This window comes from Dipodomys merriami, unplaced genomic scaffold (assembly GCF_024711535.1).
Source record: "Dipodomys merriami isolate MVZ:Mamm:240054 unplaced genomic scaffold, mDipMer1.0.p SCAF_134, whole genome shotgun sequence".
NCBI classification, from domain to species: Eukaryota; Metazoa; Chordata; class Mammalia; order Rodentia; family Heteromyidae; genus Dipodomys; species Dipodomys merriami.
Window position 1 is genome coordinate 3,360,120 of NW_027202649.1, and position 19,847 is coordinate 3,379,966.

At 56.6% G+C, this 19,847-nt stretch overlaps 1 protein-coding gene across 3 annotated transcripts in view; it reads left to right on the forward strand.

Annotated features, from left to right (window-relative positions):
• Positions 1-201: 201 nt before the first annotated feature.
• LOC138825107 (breast cancer anti-estrogen resistance protein 1-like) overlaps positions 202-19,847 on the forward strand; it is a 32,798-nt gene continuing 13,152 nt past the window's right edge. For 2 of the 3 annotated variants that reach the window (XM_070019506.1, XM_070019508.1), the window contains exon 1: positions 202-359. In XM_070019506.1, coding sequence (XP_069875607.1) covers positions 348-359 — 12 coding nt within the window. In that variant the 5' untranslated portion in view covers positions 202-347. Of the gene's footprint in view, positions 360-14,101; positions 14,240-19,847 lie in introns of those variants that run through there. The other variant, XM_070019507.1, reaches the window with a different exon arrangement.

Genomic DNA, 19,847 nt, shown 5'->3' on the forward strand with positions numbered 1-19,847 from the left:
CACAGAAGCTCCCCGCCGCCGCATTGGGCCGACAGAAAAATGCTGGGGGCCGGGGTCCTCGCCTTTAACGCGGCCCGCGGCGGAGCAGCCGCGAGGGGGAGGGGCGGCGCGGGCGGCGCATGCGCGGCGCGGAGGAGCGGCCGGACGGTCCGGCGGCCGGGAGCGCGCACGGGAGCGCGCACAACCCCGCGGGCCGCCGCCGCCGCCGCCGCCGCTGCCTGAACGCCGGGCCCCCGCGCCGCGGCCCGTGAGCGGCGCGGGTCGACCCGAGCCGCGGGCCGGAGCCCTGAGCGCCCCCCACCCCCGTCCTCGCAGCTGCCCTCCGGGCCTCGGGAGCGGCGGCCAACATGTCCGTGCCGGTGAGTACCGCCGCCGCCGCCGCCGCCGCCCGGGACCCCGGCCCCGCGGCCCCGCCGCCCGGCTGCCACCCCGCCGCCCGCCGCAGGCCTGGGCCGGGCGCGCGCCCCGCGCTTTCCCCCGGCGGAGGCGCAGGTTGGGGGGCGGCTCCCCCAGGCGGCCTCGCCGGCCCGGGCGCCCCGCCGTCCTCCTCCGGGAGACCCGGCCGGGCCCGGGCGGGCGTCCCCCGGGGGACCCCCGCACGGCTGGGTCTTTGTTGGTGTCCGGAGTATTGGGGGGGGTCCCTGCCGCCCCCCTCCCGCCCTCCCCCGGACTCAGGCCTAGTGGGAAGAGGTCCCTGTCACTCCCCGGGAGCCCAGGCCCAGGCCGGCTGGGGGTCCCCCCGGCCCCCCACTCCCCGCCCGGTAAGCGTTGGGAGGCCGGGGCCGCGCCCTCGAATATCCCCGCCGCTAGCTGCTCCGTCGAGCCCTTGGGCCCCCAGCTGGGTGGCCGGGCCTGGGGCAGGGCCTGCCCGTCCCCGGAGACGCCCCCTCCCTTGGGACCGCGGGGACCTGTTGGAGCTGCGCCCCCTCCCCCAACGGAGCCACTCACTTTCTGGGAAGTTTTCTTCCCTCTCTGAACCCCAGGGCCCTCTGCCCAGCAGCTTCCCCCATCACCCCATCTGTGGGGGCTGCTCTGATGTCTGACACCCCTTCTTCCTGGCCCAGCAAGCAGGCTTGAGTAGTGGCCCCACACTTGGGCCTGACAGCCCCGGGCTGCCCGGTCTCCCTTCCTTCCTGCTGGCCGGTGAGCCCGATGACCTGAAGAGATCAGCCCGCTTTACAGACGGACAGACTGAGGAGGGCGGCCACACACTGTGTCCTGCCGGAAGAGCCACCCACCCTCTGCAGCCTAGCCCGCAGCCATTGTTTCTGTGCTGAGTCAAGGGCTTTTCCCTCTGACAAGAAGGGCAACTGGCCAGAGCCCTGCCTGGCCTGGCCTCGGGTTCCGGAGCTGCTCCTCACCTGAGGGTCTCCATCCATTCAGTGCAACAGACAGGGCAGGGCAAGTGGCCTCTTAATGAACTACCGTGGCGTGTGTGTGTCACTAACTGGAGGCGAGATGCTGTGTAAGTGCAAAGCATTGTTATTATAGAATTAAAAGACCCTCACTCCTGCCCGCCTCCAGAAGCGGTAATGCAGAGTTACAGATGCAAAAATTAGGGCTTCCAGGCGGTGGGGGATGTGAGGCCCCCAACCCCCATCTGTTCTGGTTCAGAGCATAATTGCCTCATCTCTAGAAAGAAAAGAGGGGAAGATGCCTGCCAAGCCTCTCTTCTCCAGTGTTCTGCTTTACTACAAAGGTTTGGATTGGATTTTCTTTGGCCCTGAGGCATCAGGGCCCCCACCAGCCCTGCCCCTTCGGACACTGATCCGGGGGATAAGATGGGGACCCCTAAGCCTGCTAGAGGGCCAGGGTCTCCAGGGCGGCAGTAAACAGAATGCCACTCCGACCACATCAGAGTCTGAATGGGTCTTTATTTGGGAGGTCTGTGTTTGGTTTGGTTTGCTTGCCTCGTCAGTGCAGTGCTCTGGATGGGGGGTCTGGGGTGACATGGGCTGCTGTCCTCAGCTCTGTGACACTCGGTGGCCCCCTCTGTAATTAGAGAGAGTAGGAGGGTCTAGTCTGTCTGTACCGCCAGCTTCAGCTTGTGGCCACAACTCTCAGACATTCCGCAGAGGGTGGCTGGGCCATTGGACCACTCGGCTTTCCCCTGACGCCCTGGGTAGTGTCTCAGGTGGTGGGCTAGGAGGAGAACTTCATTTCTGGTGCAGAAAATTGCGTTCGTGTACTGGAGAGGTTCAGTGGAAGCTTCCCAGTTGAGCCGCCTTGTCTATGCTTGTTCTTGGAACCAGAGCGGCCACTGCTATGTGGGGCTGGGGAACACGGTTGGGTTTTAAGCATACCCATTCATTTGGGCAGGCTTTTCCTGGACGGAGCTGACGCAGGCACTTTGACCCACAGAAATTACAAGATGCTTCAGAGGGACATGGGGGAGAGGAGGCTGGCTGAGCCAGATTGAGGTGGGTGGGACTCCCTGGAGGGTCTGGAGCCGGGATGAGGGCACCATGGTGCCCCTGGCTTTCTGTTTTCCGTCTTCTGAACGCTAAGAGCGGTGCTCAGGCAGTGCTGAAGAACAACTAGTAGAGGGCAACTCTGGACTGTTCTCTGATCTCTGCCTTACTTCTGGCGATGGCTGTCCAGAGCTGATCTGCCTCGTCTCTTCCAGCCTGCAGTTCCCACTTGAAAATGGTTGTCACTCACTTCAGATCTGGTGTGGGGCAGTGTTGAAGAGTGGCAAGATACTGGCTGCCCTGCAGGTCAGGCCAGAGGCCAGCGCCCAGCTTTCCTCTGTGGTTTGTTTCCTGTCTGTGAGGTGGGAGTGCCCGTCCAGCCCCTGCTGCGCTCCGGGATGGAGGGGTGGGTCCTTTGAAGGGGCACTTGTCAATCAGTGTGGAGTTTGTCTGGAGTGCTGGGCATGGGCTGGGCCTCCCAGGCTCAGCGAGGACCTGTGTCATCTGGCCAGTGAGCGAGGTAGAACAGGGTGGGAACCAGGCCTGGCTGAATCCAAAGCCATAAGGTGGCCATCAGCTTGGTTGGCCTCTCTAATTGCAAAGGCTTCAGCCTATTGGCCTAGGCTGCTAAGAGGTTGAGACTGCTTGTGGTTTTCCAAGCATGACTTAGTGATGGGGATCTAGCCTAGGGGCTCACTTATTTGTAACTCAGTTCACGTCTCTGAGACAGGCAACTTGGGCTCAGAGACCAGGCAGCTCGCCCAGACCTGTGCCAACTAGACTGCTCAGGTCAGTGTAGCCTTGACCAATCCCCGCAGTAGCCAGTGGAGATCAGTGAACTGGGTGTGCACCTGGTTGAACCTTGACCAGTGATCCTGGGGTCCCCTCTGTGCCTGGCTTTGGGCCAGCTGATATTGTGGGTGGGAGAGCTGGCCAAGGAGCCACACAGGGCTGCCCTGAGGCTCACAGCTAGCCAAGACAGCTGTGGCCTCGCAGAAAGGCCACAGCGGACAGGACACAGAGGATAGGGTGGGGAAAGTAGCCAAGTCCGAAGTCCTCAGCTCCCTTCCTGCCACAGGACCTTGGCTTTGCCTCCCCTCCCTTTGCAGGAAGTGATCCACAGCCCTCGGCCTTCTTTACTCTGGCTCATGCTCACCCAGACAGCACTGGGACGCCCCCACCCATCTATGGCTATGCATTTAAAGGTAGGGTTAGGGCTGGGGGTGAGCCACACCTAGCAAGCACTTACACTTGAGTTCAAGCCCAAGCACCACCAAAATGCCTAAGTAAATAAATAAACAAGGGATATAGCCGGGCGCTCTATAACTACGTATAGCTGATCAGGAGGCTGAGATCTGAGGACCCTTGTTCGAAGCCAGCTGGGAAAGGAGACTCTTTTTTTTTTTTTTTGGTCCGGTCATGGGGCTTGAACTCTGGGCCTGGGCACTGTCCCTCAGCTCTTCAGCTCAAGGCCAACGCTCTGCCACTTGAGCCCAGCGCCACTTCCGGCTTTTTTCTTTTTGCTTATGTGGTGCTGAGGAATTGAACCCAGGGCCTCAGGTATGCAAGGCAAACGCTCTACCACTGAGCCACCTTCCCAGCCCGAAAGGAGACTCTTAACTCCAATTAACCACTCAAAAACCAGAAGTGGCACTGTGGCTCAAATGGTAGAGCACTAGCCTTGAGTCCAGAATGGCCCAAGGGATAGTGCCCAGGCCCTGAGTTCAAGCCTCACAACTGATAAAAACAAAACACCTCCAGGAGGCTGAGATCTGAGGATCACAGTTTGAAGCCATCCCAGGCAGGAAATTCTGTGACACTATTATCTCCAATTAACCACCAAACAGCTGGAAGTAGAGCTGTGGCTCAAAGTGGTAGAGTGCTAGCCTTGAGCAAAAGAGCTCAGGGACAGCTCCCATGCCCAGGTCCTGAGTTCAGGCCTCATGACCAACCTCCACCCCCCCCCAAAAAAAAAAAAAAGAGAGAGAGAGGTGGGGGAGAGTACTCAAGCTGAGTTCAAACCCCAGGACTAGCATGGAAAAAAAAATGAAAATAAAGATGGGGTCATCGGGTTGCTGGCGGTCCCCCTGAGACTGCAGAGTGGCTCAGCGCAGGACCCATCTTCCCCTGCCCCCACCGCTTGCCTCCCCGTTTTTGCTGAACCGCCTGCTGAGGGGGTGAGGCCCGCATGGGCATGGCAGGCGCTGACCCCTGAGCAGCTGAGAGTCCAGCGGCTGCTGCAGGAGGTCTGTGCGGAGGTGGGGAGCAAGCGCTCTGAAGCAGTGCTGACTGTGCGTCTCCGCTCCCTCATCTGGGCTCTGGGGTGTCTTCAGCAGTGGGCCTGGAGTTTGGGGAGACGGTGGTAGGAAGAGGTTCTCCTAGCGGCTGCTGTTGTGAGAGTGTCACCTTTTCCACCCAATCCTGATTCCTGCACAGGACAAGGAGGGGCTCCTCCGGCTGGGTCCTCTGAGGCTCCGCCCACCTGCCTCCAGTGGCGTTTTCTTCGTGGTTAGTGTGTGGTTCTCACCAAGGCCTTAGGAACGGGATGGCCCGCCCCCCGGCCCAGCTCTAGCAACAGACTGACACCCCTCCCCCCTCTTTCTCTCTTTTTTTTCTTTAGTGCCAGTCCTGGGACTTGAACTCAGGGCCTGGACACTGTTACTGAGCTTTTTATATATATATATATATATATATATATATATATATATATATATATATTTTTTTTTTTTTTTATCAGGTCTTGTGCTGTTCCATTTGAGCCACAGCTCCACTTCCAGTTTTTGTAATGGTTAATTAGAAGTAAGAGTCTCATACTGACCTGCCTAGGCTGGTTTCAAACCTCCATCCTCAGATCTCACCTTTCTGAGTAGCTCGGATTACAGGTGTGAGCCCCTGACAGGGACCTCCTCACCCCTACTTAATTAAGCCTGGTGGGGCTATAGCTGCCACTCCTCATACACCCCTGTATCCCAAGCCAGTTGGAGATCTGGGCAGGCCAGGGGCAGAGCAGAGCTGGGCAAGGGACAATAACCCCCCCCACGGGTGGTACACCTGGTCCTCAGGCATGACCTGCAGCAGCCTGGGCTCCGACCCCCCATCACCCCACAATCACTCCAGCCATCATGGCCCCTTCAGGGAGGGAGCTCAAGGTTGTGCAGTGAGCAGAGGGAGGGAGGAGGTGGCACTTCAGAACTCTGATTTCCCACCTAGGGCTGAGGTGGTATGCCCAGAGGCAGTGTGCCCCTTTCCTGCCTCCAGGCTCCTGTCCCCATCACTGCTTCCAAGCCTTGATGTGGCTTTGTCACCCTGCCTCAAGGCTCGTCTCCGCATCTCCACCTCGGAGCTTGTGGCCTTGATGTGGCTTTGTCACCCTGCCCTCAAGGCTCGTCTCCGCATCTCCACCTCCCAGCCTTGATGCCTGGCTGCGGCTTTGTCACAGCTGCTTGCTTTCCTTGCATCCTAGCCAAACCCGGCTGGTTCTTTGTCTCACTCTTATTCATTGTTTACTGGGGCATTGCCTTCCTCTCTCCAAGACAAAAAGGGACAGGTTAGGGACTCAGTACACAAACATGCCTGCTCTGACAGGAGAGGTAATCACAGGTACTTAATTTCTTTTCTAGGGAGTTTTAGAGGCTAACAGGGCTTTCCCATAATTCTAATCTGTTATTTCATCCTTGCCAAATTCCAAGAAGGATTTGAAGTGGAAGATACGGATAGTCTTGGATCATCAAAAGATTGAAAGCTTAGTAATGTATGGGAAGGAAAAAATATTTCAGAAAGCCTTGGATAAGTAGGCATAAAAATTTAACCTTGCCAGGCACCCGTAGCTCATGCCTGTAATCCTAGCTACTTAGGAGGCTGAGATCTGAGGATCACGGTTCAAAGCCAGCCTGGGCAGAAAAGTCCATGAGACTGATCTCCAATAAACCACTAGAAAAACCGGAACTGGCTCAAGAGGTAGAGTGCTTGCCTTGAGCTGAAGAGGTCAGGGAAAGCGTCCAGGCCCAGAGTTCAAGCCCCACGACTGACAAAAAAAAAAAAAAAAAAATTAACCTTAAGCTTGGAGCCTGTGGCTCATGCCTGTAATCCTAGCTACTCAGGAGGCTGAGATCTGAGGGTCGCAGTTCCAAGCCAGCCCTGGCAGGAAAGGTGGTAAGACTCTTATCTCCAATAAACCATTCAGAAAACCAGAAGTAGTTCTGTGGCTCAAGTGGTAGAGTGCGAGCCTTGAGTTGAAGAGCTGAGGGACAGCGCCCAAGCCCAGAGTTCAAGCCTCATGACTGACAAAAAAAAAATATTAACCTTAAAAGCCAGGTGCTAGTGGCTCATGTCTGTAACAGTAGCTACTTAGGAGGCTAAGATCTGAGAATCAAGGTTCAAAGCTAGCAAGGGCAGGATTCTTATCTCTAATTAAACATCAAAAAAGTGGTAGAGCACTAGCCTTGAGGACAAAAGCCCAGAGACAGTGGCCAAGCCCTGAGTTCAAACCCCAGGAGCGGCACTAAATAAGTAAATAAATAAACAAAATTTTACCTTAAGCTCCCTGACAGCCAGGGCAAAAGAGTAATGTGGTAGGTTTAGAATTGCAGCATCTGTGGGTTGTGTGCTCATTTTTGCTTTGGTTTTTGTTTTAAATTCCAAAATAGTACATATGGCCATTCATCATTTTCTTCTGTGCTTTACATCTGTTGAGATCTTTAATGCAGTAGGTTTTTTACATATCATGAAACATAGATGTTAAATATGTCATTGGATGAGGGTTTTTTCTTTCTTTCTTTCTTTCTGTCGGTTGTCTGGCTTGAACTCTGGCGTTCTACCACTTGAAGCACAGTACCACTTCTGGTTTTCTGGTGGTTTATTGGAGATAGAGTCTCAGAGCCTTTCCTGCCCAGGCTGGCTTTGAACTGTGATCCTCAGATCTCAGCCTTCTGAGTAGTTAGGATTACAGGTGTGAGCCACTGGCACCCAGTGGGTTAGGCTGTTGACGTACTATTTCTCCTGTCTAGCCCAGAGATTCTGGCTGGAATGTTTCCGAAAAACAGGAGGAGAAAGAGGATGGAGCCTGGAATCCTGCCCTCCTTCCCTCCCCAGCACAGGCTGGCCCTCCACCTAAACACCTTACCAGGCAGACACACCTGGCTATTTCTACTTCAACTCTGGAGCCCCAAACCTCTTAAGAAACACCTCTTAAGAAACCAGGAGAGGAGATGAGTTGTCAGCTACTCCTTGGGTGCCTAGGCCCCTAAGGCCTCTGCTGTTCCAGCTCTTCACACCGAAGGAAGGAGCTGAACACTGCTTGCCTGTCTGTGTTGTTTTTCTGCATAAAGAGCCTGAGCAAGATTCACATTTGTGCTCAAATGCCACCTCCTCAGAGAGCCCCCACGCCTCAGAGAGCCCCCAAACCTGAGAGCCCCTAAGCACCTTGCAGGTCAGCACCCGCTCCATCCTCCTCCTCCTGCTTTATCCCTCTCCAAGGCCTTCTCACTGCTGATGGGCGGGATTACCTGTTTGTGCCCCACACCCACAGCAGTTTTCTGGTAGGGCACCTGGCATGCATTCTGTAGGGGTGGATGATATAGGTAGACCCCACAAGTAGCCACCCCCATGTGTGGGGGAGAGACCCTGTCCACTCTCAGCATCGACTGTGGATCTAGGGGTAACAACTCTCCAAAGGTTTTGTCCTAGAGCGTCAGATAAGGTTTGGGGGGAGGAAGGGACTCTGGAGCACTGAAGAAGGGGTGTCTTTGCCGAGGATGAGGAGAGGAGGAAGGGCTTGCTGAGAGGTAGGCTGAGATGGGCCCACTTGCGCCCTGGGATGAGGTGTGCAACAGGATGGGTCTGCACTGTGACTAAGTGCTGGGTGGCTGTGCTGCTGGCAGTGGGCACCAGGATGCCCTGGTGCAGTACAGCCTGCATGTGCCATCTGACAGCCTCAGGCCAGGCCAGGCCAGGCCGCTAGCTGAGCCTTCACCAGCTGTGCACACTGAGGTGCAGTGACTGGCTGGCAGTCCCAGGGCCAGCTGGAATCACTAATGCCTGCTCCTGTCTGAGAACTCAGCCTGGGTGAGGCCTTGGCCTGGATGTCTGGGGCAAACAAAGCCCGACTCTGTAGGCTGGAGCAGGCTCAGGTGGGATGGCCATGCTCTTGTCCAAGGAGGAAACTTCTCTTCTCCACTCTTTCCTGCACTCCATCCCAGGGTCCTCAGGCCCCAGACCCTGCTGACCCCAGACTCTGCTGACGCACTGACTTGCAGACCCTCGCAGAGGCTGGCGGTACTCTTCTGCCCCTCTATGTGTACCGCTGAGCATAGGCACCTGTGTTTTATGGACATGGCCAAGGGGCGGGCAGCAGATGGCATGTGAAGTCACCCCCTTCTGCCTGATCTGCTGGAGCTGGTTGCCATGGGAGAGGCAGGAGCATATGGCCTGGCTGGGGAGGCCTCTTGACCACGCCCTGTCCCTGCCCACCCAGCCTGAGACTGGAGCAGAGGTAGCCACAGAACTTTCTCTCTGAGGCCTGGAATTCTCTCTCTCTCTCTCTCTCTCTTTCTTATTCTCTCTCCCTCCCTATTCCTCCCCCCCCTTGTCCATTACTTCTGCCAGCCCAGCTCCTCCTTGGAGTTCTGAAGGGCTGATGAGAGGCAAGGATACGAGGACCTGACCTCAGAGTCAGCAGAGAAGACAAGGCCTTAGGTGGCCTCCTGGGCTGGGGTCAAGAGCCTCTGTCAGGGTCTAGGTGTCTTGTTGCCTTTAGCTGGGGCCTCTGCACTACTCTTCCATACTAGGAAAACCAATGGAAATAACTGAAGATATACACCTCAAGGGAGAAGGGGGAGCCGTGTGGGGTACTGATTTCTTGGGCCCCCGGCCTGGGTCTGGGGTACAGGGGATCTGAGTCAGTTTGTGCCTAGCATTCCTCAGGGCATTGGCAACTCCTTCCTGTGCAGCTCTATCCCAGTCCTACCCCATCCAAGTCTCTGGTGATAGGCCTAAGGCATCAGTCGTGCTGAATGACGTGACTGCAGGAGGAATTTGTCTCTACGTGGTAAGGCTCACCCACCTTCCTCAGTCACTACTGTGATGACAAACTGTCTCATTGGTCACTCCGGCTTGGAAAGCAGGTTGATGGGAAAGCTCTGTGTAGCTTGTCACTCTCTCCCCCCAAAAGAAAATTCTGGGTGCACGCCTGGGTCTCTGGATGGGCAGTTAGGGATGTGAGCTCTGCCACTTCCTGGCAGTATGAGCTGGCCCCGGCACTGTCCTCTGCAACTGGGTAGTGTATTTCCATTCTGATTCCCAGGGCAGTGTGGAGGATCCACAAGGGGCCCTGTATTCTCACCCAGGTTTTGAGGCTGCCACTTCAATGGATGGCCCAGAAGACAGATGACAACGCCAGTGGCCTTCCAGAGACATGGGGTCTTCCTGTTCCCACAAGTACTTACCTCCGGCCTTAGGAAATCCTGTCCTGCTGCCACTCCCATAGCCAGCTACAAGCCGGCCAGCCAGCCCACCCTCATGTTGCTGGAAAGCCCGCTCAGGAGAAGAAGCCGTGTGCCGGCGTCTCACGCCTGCTCTTCCCACTCAGTCGTAGCTTTCCTGCATGATTTCGGTCTTTGAAAATGGCCTTTAGGGCTGGGAAGGTGGCTCAGTGGTAGAGTGCTTGCCTTGCATGCATGAAGCCCTGGGTTCAATTCCTTAGTACCACATAAGCAGAAAAAAACCAAAAGTGGTGCTGTGGCTCAAGTGGTTGAGTGCTAGCCTTGAGCTGAAGAGCTGAGGGACAGCACCCAGGCCCAGAGTTCAGGCCTACCAATCCCACAAGATTGGGTATTTACATTATGCTGCTCCTTTTTTACTCTTGAAAATGCTGCAGTGGACATTTTTGGGCATCAAACAAGAATAGGTCTAGGGCTGGGAATGTAGATTAGTGGTAGAGTGCCTGCCTAGCAAGCATGAAGCCCTGGGTTCAATTCCTTTGTACCTCATAAACAGAAAAAGCCGGAAGTGGTGCTATAGCTCAAGTGGTAGAGGGCTAGCCTTGAGCACAGAGAAGCTCAGGGACTGAGTTCAAGCCCTAGGACTGGCAAAAGAAAAATAAAGAATAGTTCTAGTTGGGCACGCCTATAATCCTAACTGATCAGGAGGCTGAGATCTGAGGATCTAGGTTTGAAGTCAGCCTGTGCAGACAAAGCTGAGAGACTTATTTTCAGTTAACCAGCAAAAAAGCTGGAAGTGGAAGTGTGGTTCAGGTGGTAGAATGCCAGCTTTGAATGGAAAAGGCCAAGTGAGAGTTCAAGGCCTTGAGTTCAAGGCCCAGTAGTAGTGCGCTCGCGTGTGTGCGCACGCGCACACCCCCCCCCTCAAAAGAGAATAGCTTTGTTGTGCACTGGATCTATACTGAAGCTAAGGCTCAGAATCAGAAAGCCCAGGGCACAAGCCCTGCCCCAGGGTTTTCTGCCTACCTAGGGTCTAGTAGGAGCAGCAGGGGACACTTTAATGGCCCACTGTGAATGACTATGCTAGGCCCCAGGGACAGGTGCAAGCCTGAGTTCATCCTCAGCCTGGTAGGAGGTGCCAGGCCACTCCTGGGAGGACTGACAACTGTGCAGGAGAGCCCGGTGCCCCTGTCGTGTTTATGCTTCCTCCCATCCTTCAGCAACCCCCCATCCCACCCGGCTTCAGCTGCGCCTTCTCCCCATTCTGCCAGACCCACTGTGGATGGCCCGCACCCACCTGTGTGTGGGTGCCTTCAATCCTACCCACCTACATGTGTGGACACCTGCACACCTGTGTGGGTACCTGCATGCCTGTGTGTGTTCCTCACACCTTTGTGGGTATCTGCAGTCCTGCGGGTGTACCTGCACTTGGATGTGGGTACCTGCACACCTGTGTGGACACCTGCACACCTGTGTGGACACCTGCATTCCTGTGTGTGCTTGTAGGCACACACAATTGACCACTATATTCCTGAGACTGGGGCAGCCTCCCATTTCCTCCCTCAGAGCCACTTCTGAGGTCCCACTCACTAAACACCGCATTCCCTTCTCACCACACCAGTGGGGCATGGTGAGGTGCCAGCTCCCAGTGCTGAGTGTGTAGTTTTGTCTGGGGGAGGAGGGACTTGCATCTCAGCTCTTCGTCGCTTATCGCCCCTGAGTATGACAGGAGCCTTTCGCTTTTAGCCTGAACTGTCCCTTGTCCCTAGTCCCCTTCCTGCTGCAGAGTAACCAGCGTGGCTGAGGTCTGGCAGCTTCACGGTCCTCCCTCCCCTGCTGCTAGCTCTGTCCTCCTGTGTCTGGGGGGTATGAGATGGGGAAAGGGCCCATGAACTGGGTTTGTCTCCTAGTCTGTAAAATGGGGCCCGTGCTGAGCCCATCATGCAGGATTGCTGTAGGTGCATCTGGCCCAGCGCAGTGCCCAGGCTGTGCTGGACCAGGGCACTGGCGTCCCTGTCGGCCCTCCTTGGCAGCTGCAGCTGCCGGGCCCTGAGGCTGGCCTGGCTTGGGGTGAGGATTTGTCTTCCTGATCTCTCTCAGCCAGATCCTAGTGAGTGCCCCTCCTCCACCAGCCTGGGAGGGTATCCCCCCCCAACACAGTGGGGTGTCAGTTCTGGGGCCTTATTTCCAAAGCGGAAATACCATTCTAGGAGGCACAGGCTTGGGGGGGGGGAGCGGTGTTTAAGTGGAAAAGGAGCAAATTTTTGAAATGCCTGCGCCTGAGCCCAGTTCCCCTCCCCCACTGCCCCACTGCCGCCGCCTCCTCCTCCTCCTCCTCCTCTTCTTCCCACAGCAGCCCCACCCCCAGTGTCACTTTAACTGCTCGGGAGAGGTCTCCCATTCCCAAGGTCCTAACCAACCCCTTTTCTGTAGTGCCCTCTTTTGGTGAGCTAGAAGGAACTGGGCACCAGCCTTTTTATGTCCCTGCTCCTCTCAGAAGTAGAGACCCAGGGACAGTTGAGGACTTCCCTCAGCCCCCAACCCAGGCAGACACTTGTACATAGATCATTTGGTTCAGTCCTGTTCCCGGAAGCCTCACATGCTGGCCACTCGCTCCAGGCCGAAGGGTTGGTAGCTGGCTGGGAGGGGAAAGGAAAGGGGGCAGGAGGGGATACAGTGCCTAGGGACCAGCAGGAGATGTTCCAGGCTGCGCTCTTCTTCAGTGGGGAGTGGACTGTGTGTGGGTGACATGGAGGGCTAGTCTTGGGGAGGGTACAAGTATTGTCTAGTTGTCACAGCTCCTTATTTACCCCATGCTGTGAGTTCTACCCAAGTGCTTTTTCTAAGCCAGAGTGGGGGGAAATGCAAATGCCTGGCTTTTCAGGAGACTTGCGACCTAAGGCTCTGTTCTAAACATTTTTCCAGAAGGTTTGTGCTGGCTAGTCCTGTATTTTGCAGATGAGAAAGGACCCTCTAGAGTGGGAGAGAGCATGCCCTGTGAAACATCTGACCCAGGACTGTGGGCGAGTGACAGCTGCCTGTCAAATGGAGGAGTTGAGTAGGTGGGCCTTGTGTGTATAGCCTAGGTCATTCCTGGGAGCTCTCTGCTGAGTGAAGCCCCGTCTCCTCCATTGCTTCCCTGGTGTTGGAAGTTGACTGACAATGAATGCTCAAGGAGCTCAGGATTGCTGACTGTTGAGGGTTTGGAGCAGGTTCTAGCTCAGTTCTCCCTGCATTTCCCTGTGTGGGGGCTGTACTCAAACTCTGGCGCCCCGATTTGCTGCCTGGGGTGGCAGTCACTGACCTGCAACTTAGCAAGCTCTGTGTGTGTGTGTGTGTGTGTGTGTGTGTGTGTGTGTGTGTGTGTAGGGCGGGGGGTGGAGCTTAGGAGAGCCAGGTGTGTGTGGGTGTGTGTGTGTGTGTGTGTGTAGGGCGGGGGGTGGAGCTTAGGAGAGCCAGGTGTGTGTGTGTGTGTGTGTGTGTGTGTGTGTGTGTGTGTGTGTGTGTAGGGCGGGGGGTGGAGCTTAGGAGAGCCAGGTAATTGTCCAGTTTCCCTGGGATGGCTTTTTCTTCTCCCTCATTCTCAACATGTGCGTGCACACATGTGCACACACATTCATATTCTCTCTCTCTCTCTCTCTCACACACACACAGACACACACAGATTGCTGAAGTAGACGGGTTGGAGCAGGTGCAGGGAATACACTGAACAGTTTTAGACCTGGACTGGTCTGGGCCGACTCAGAATGGGGGGCGGGGGACTGAGACTGCTTCGGGGCGCCTGGGCCTCACCGCTGTGTGGTCCCCCTCTAAATTCAGATCTGAGTCGAGGGGTTGACAGGTGGGGAAGGCAGAAGTCAACTTGAGGCCAGCGGGTTCTGTGGGGGAGATGGGAGCCGCAGGGCAGTGGAAAGGCAATCTAGTGTTCCCAAAGTGGAGGCGCGGTGTGGCCGGAGAGGGGCACGCTCGCGGCCGCGGTGGGAAACGACGACTGCGTGCAGGAAAAGGGATATCCCGTGCTGAAGGCCGGTTGCCGGCGGGCGGAGACCTCCCGCCCTGAGGTAGGGGCTGTCCCATGGCGTGTGCGCGTGCGCGTGTGCACGCACCCCGGACCGCGGCTCATTTGCATGGGGATCTGCGGCGGCCTATGGACGCGCGAGGCCGGGCATGCCGGGAGCTTGGCTGGGCCAGTCCGCCGGCTCCGGCGGCGGCGGCAGCGGCGGCGGGAGGGGCGCGGTGGGACTGGCTCTGGGTGGCGGAGGCGTCCAGACCGGGAGTCGCGGCCCGGGCTGCCACGGCGCGCTCGGAGCTCCGAGTCCGCGCGGCCCGGGTGGCCGGGTGTGCGCCCGCGGGGAGCCAGGCCCCAGGCCGCGAGACACCATGAACTACCTGGTGAGTGCGTGGGGCGGGCCCGCGCGGCGGCTGCCCACCCCGGGCTGGAAGGGTTAAGCCAGTGGCATTTCCTGCGGGACCCGCGGGTCCTGGGAACTGCCGGCTGCGCCGGGACTGCGTTCCTCGGCGACGACAGCAAAGTTCCTGGACCCGGGAAAGTTGCTGGCGGGTGGCCCGCTGCCCCCCGCGCCGGCCGCTGGCTGCGTGTGACCTTGGGAGCCTCGGTGTCCCCGACCGGAGGGGTGCAGAGTCGCTGGAGGTCGCGAGGGCCTCCCGGGCCGGGAGGAGGCCGGCCGAGTACCCCGTACCCCGACTGGGTGTTAGGGTCGAGCAGGGGAAGTCGGCGTGAATGATTCACCGCCCGCCCGCCGGCGCTGGATTCCGGTGGATTCCGGGAGCGGGGCGCAGCCGGGCCGCCCAGCGCCGGGGGCCGGGGGACCCGGGCCGCGCCGGCCCCGCTGGGCGCGCTGGCTCGCGGGAGGGTGTGGCGCACTGACGGGATTTGGGGTGCACGTCGGGTGCTCCTGGCCCGGCAGCCCCCGGAGCTGGGTGTCTGGTTTGGCTTCCGTGGCCCAGCGCCTTGCAGCTCACTGCTGAGGCGGAACCCAGGGCCGCCTTGTGCGGGTCGGGAAAGCTGAGACTAGCGGGCTGAGGCAGGCGGGTGGGAAGCCTGGGTGGTTTGGCGCGCGGGGATGCTGGGGGTGAGAATCTCCTAGGGCTACAGGTTGTCTTTTTCCGCACCCTCGTGGCGAGGAAAGGTTCAGCCTAGAGGCTCTCCTGACCTGAAGTTTGGTGTGGCGTGCTCTCCTTCACAGAACGTTCGTGCGTCATCTGTTCCTTGCCACGTTCAGCCAGGTGAGGTTGCCTCACCGTCCCCTCCGCGGGATGATTAGGAGCAAGTATGTGTCTGAGGATCAGGCTGGGTGCAGGGGGAGCGTGTAGGTGAGAACGCCCTTGGGGAGTAGGTGCTGGCACACCTTCTGGCACTGGCATCTGCCTCTGGCCAGCCCTGTGCAAGGAAGGAGTCCGTTGGAGCTGGGTGGAGGCAGGGCAGGGTAATGGCAGGTTCTGCCAGGAAAGTCACTTTCAGTTAGGGGGAGGAGAACTGGAGCCTCAGGCGTTACTGGGCATTACTGGTTGTTGGGAGTGAGAGTGTGAGTTCCGTTGGGCTGCACCATCTCTCTAGCTAGCCAAGGGATTGAGGTTAGGGCAGCCTCCTGTTTGTCCAGGAAAAAGACTCCTGAGATAGCCTACCTCTCACTGCACTTAGATGGAGAGTATAGATGAGAAGACTGAGGCATAGAGACAGTTTTCCTGAACTGGGTCCAGAACCTGGTCTCCATGGGTTACTCCATGTATGTCTTCGCTCCTTGCCAGGAACTCAGGGCTCTGAGGGACTGTTAACTTGATGGACCCTTTGGCTGTAAGGCTGGGCCTTTGTGGCCCTCTCCTAGCACCCATTATTCTTTCAGGAAGTCCCATCATTCTTTTCTCCTGGGCCTGGACAGCTCCTCCTCAGCCCAAGCTGTCCAGCAAGGGAGGTCAGCTCCCTGGAAGCATCCTGGAAGAGGTCATAGGAAAGTCAGATTTGGGGTATGGCAGTCACAGGGCAGTGATCATTCTTCATCGAAGGTATTGGTCATGCCTCACTTTCTCCGGGTCAGATAAGGGACATGGACGAAGGTGAAACACTGTTCTCCATCCTGTTCTGAGCATTGGGAGGATCCCAGTTGTGTTTTGTTCTCCTAACACCCCTCCTTCCTACTACTAGGTAAGAAATGGGCCATAGTCAGGCTTGGGTGGAAGAAGTTCTGAAGATTGAGGGGCAGGGCCCATCTCCATGGAACACCCTAGAAATCACAGGGTTTGGTAATTTTTTTAAACCGAAAGACCTCACTTTAGGCCTTATGACCTACTGAAAGGTATCAGGACTAGAGAGTGGCAGAGCTTGGGCTGGGAAGGTGGCTCATTGATAGAGTGCTTGCCTTGCATGCCTGAGGCCCTGGGTTCAATTCCTCAGCACCACATAAGCAAAAAGAAAAAAAAGCTGGAAGTGGCACTGTGGCTCAAGTGGTAGAGCGCTAGCCTTGAGCTGAAGAGCTGAGGGACAGCGCCCAGGCCCAGAGTTCAGGCCTCACGACCAGACCCCCAAAAAAAAAGAGAGAGAGAGAGAGAGAGAGTGGCAGAACTCCAGAGGGCTTTAGATGTGAAGATGGAGAAGCTTGAGACTGTACTGAGTGAAGTTCCTATTGTCTTTTCTGCTGACCCCTTCATGAAGACCACGTTGGGAATGAGGGTTTACTGTATCCTGGTCTGGTTCTCTCCCTAAATAAAGGATCATCTTCTCTGAGCCTGGTGTCTCTGACAAGATACCACATCATAAAAGTGAACTTGAGCCAGTCCACTGAAAAAGATCTCTCACAATCCTCCATCAGGATCCTGGGATTGGAAAAGGATAGCTCCTGAGTAGATAGAGTTCTGCAGGTCCTCTTCGTGGCACTTCTCTGCCCAGCCTCCCCAGGACAGTGCCTGTGACACTTGGTCAGGAGTTGGGGCAGGGTTGTAGAGTAGATTGTCAGGGATTTGCTCTGGCTCTTGGCTGGCCCTGGACCAAGGTCATTTGTCATGGCTGCTGTAGCCAAGGTCAGAGCATGCTTGTGCAGGATGTCCCTGGAAATGATCACCTCACAGGTGGCTTTCCTTTCCATTCCTTCGCTCCACAGGCCTTTCCTCTGGCTCAGTCTCAAACGTGGAACCAAGGACCAGCACATTGACCCTGCTGTGTCCCAAGACCTCACATACTCCTGAGGCAGGCAGGCAGGTGGGCGGGCAGGCAGGCAGGCAGAGAAGCCAGGCTCCCCTTGGGGACCGAACCCAGACTCTGGCTGCTCAATTGTCCATACGAGTGTAGGGGGAGGATGCTGCTAAGGCTGACTTGTCTCAGGTCTACTCTGGACATCTGCACCCTTGGATCCTGCTGGGTCAGTCAGAACAAGGTATGATCAGGATGTCAGCTAGTAGCTCTGGCTGCACATAGGCCTACAGGAGTGAGGGTCATTATGGGCACATACTCATTGGCTCTATATCCATGGCCACCAGCGGTTCTTTGGGGCTAGCGAACAAAATATCCCAGAAATAAACTTGGCCCACGTTTGCAGTGGTTGTGCGTATGAAGGGAGCCAGTGTTTGCTGAGTGCCCGCTGTGTTTAAGGCTCTGTATTCTGGGTGGGCACCCTTGGGTGTGTATGTGTTGGAGTAGGAATAAGGCAGGGTGGGGAAGGCCTGTGAAATTTCCATTCATGGGTTCTGTGAACCTAAGCATTACCCCAGGAATCGCAGCCTCCACTACCTCCCAACCCCAGATCTGCCTCCCTTGTTTCTTGCCTCTTCCATCCTGGCTGAGTCGTGAGCCTCATGTCTCCTGCGGTCACTCAGGGTTAAGTGAGCTGATGACTTTGGAGGAGGGCCCTGTCTTTGGTCTGGGGTAAATGCACTGTGGTTATTGTTAGGAACCGGCCCCTTTGACATTGTCCATTTCCTTGACTGCTCGCCTAGCTCTCTTGGGGCTGGCTTGTGAGTGTTGAGAACATGCTTCCTGCAGAGGCTTCTGTGGCCAGTGGACTGCAGACTCCTCCACAGTTGGCCCAGTCTGGCCCTGCTGGAAACTCTGTGGAGTGGAAGCTGAGGAATATCTTCCCCCCTCAGCTCTCCCTGCCACTGACTTGCCCTCTACTCTTTAGCCTGCCCCCAGTTCTGTGGGCACTCCACAGAACTTCCAGGGTTTTGTGAGGCAGCTGGCAAGGCTTAGAAGAATTGAATAACCATCAGATGGGTGCAGCACTCTTTTGCTGCTCTTCAGGGTGTGGTTCTGGCATGAGGGGGCCCCATGACACAAGAAGAGTCATTCTCAGAGCCAGGCAGAGCCCGTGGGGCAGCCTGTCAGCTCCTGTGCGCAAAGCCCGGCATGTTTGGAGCAAGCCTGGCTGGGGCCTTGTCGCCAAGCACTTGCTCTGAGCATCTCCCTCCCTTCCTCCAATACTGGGGTTTGAACTCAGAGCCTCCCACTTGCTGGGCTGGCACTCCACCAATTGAACCATACCTCTAACACTGCTTTTTGCTGTTTATTTTGGAAAATGAAGTCTAGTGAATTTTTCTGCCCTGGCTAGCCTTGAATGGCTGATCCTCCAGATGTTAGCCTTCTATGTAGCTAGAATTACAAGTAGGAGCCATTTGTACCCCGCCTATAATTACCGTAAATCAGACCTGGTGCCCCATTCCAAGTGCCAAGCAAGTGCTCTACTGCTGGCCACATCCTCCCCGGTGCACATCTTGTTTGTTGTCTTTTCCATTACAATGGGGCTGAACGCTCATAGGTGGTTTTGTTGAGCTTAGACCTACAATATCTGAGTCTTAAACACAAGAACAGCCCTGTGAGACCAGGGCTGCCATCTAGGGCTCTGGTTGGCCAGAGATGAAGGGACTTGCTCAAGGCCACACAGCTGTGGGAGGGAGGGAGAGTGGGAGCCAGGTCTGGGGCTGAGCCTGCTGTTCCGGATTTGAGAGAAGGAAGGAACTGCGTGGTCCTGGCAAGGCAGAGACCGAAAGGGTGGTGCGTGGGCAGCCCAAGCAGTTGGTAGGTCAGGCACCAGCAGTGCCCAGGACTCAGGCCAGGAAGGGTAGTGGCTGCCACGGGGACTCTGACGCAGGCCGGGGAGCAGCTGGTGCCAGGCACTTGATGCCACGTGCCCAGTCCTAGAGGTGCTTCCCGCCTGGCTCCAGCTGCTCCGGACTGGACTGTTGTGCGGCACGCACGCGCACACACGGAGTGAGCTCATGCTGTAATTGTGGGCGGCAGCCTGAGGGACTCACCTGGCCAGCCAGGAGACCAGCAGCCTGGAACACCCCCCCCCCCCCCCCGTGACCTGCCCCGAGGGCCTGGCTCTGCCCTGTGGGGCCTCTCTGCCAGCCTGTACTCACTTCAGTCCAAAGAGAGGCAGGCCCCTCTTCACTCCTAGCCTCTGACTTGGCTGGAGGGGAATTCTTCGGTGACTCACTGTGCTGGCACTTCCTGTGGTCACCGGGACTGGGGGACGGGGCCAGGCAGCGCTGCGTTCTGGGGTCACTGAGTGAGGATGGGCTGGTGTCCCGCCCCCTGTGGGGATGTGATTGCTGGAGGCAAGCTGCAGACCATATTTGGGAAATTTACTTTTCTTGCTGGGAGCTTGGGGATGGGGGCCTTGAGACCTTGGTGGGTCCTAGCCAGTGTCTGCCCCTGCCTCTTCCTCCTGGGCTCTGGCCTCTAGGCCTGCCTGATCCTCTAACCTCTGTCCCCTCCTGCTTTATGACCTGTGAGGTGATCCAGTGCTTGCTTTTTCTGGACATGCATTTTCTTTTTCAAGCCCAAAATAAGAGGTGCTCAGTTGAGAGATTCTGCCAAACAAGAAAAGAAAGCAGACTCCTCTATCATCTTGAACATTACCAGTGATCTTTGATCTCTTCCCCATTTTAAAATTTCAAATGTTTTATTGAGCTTAATTTAAATTAAGTCAGTTTTAGGCTTTGTTTCGTTTTGAGTCAGTCTGGCTGTGTATTATGTTCCCTAAACGGT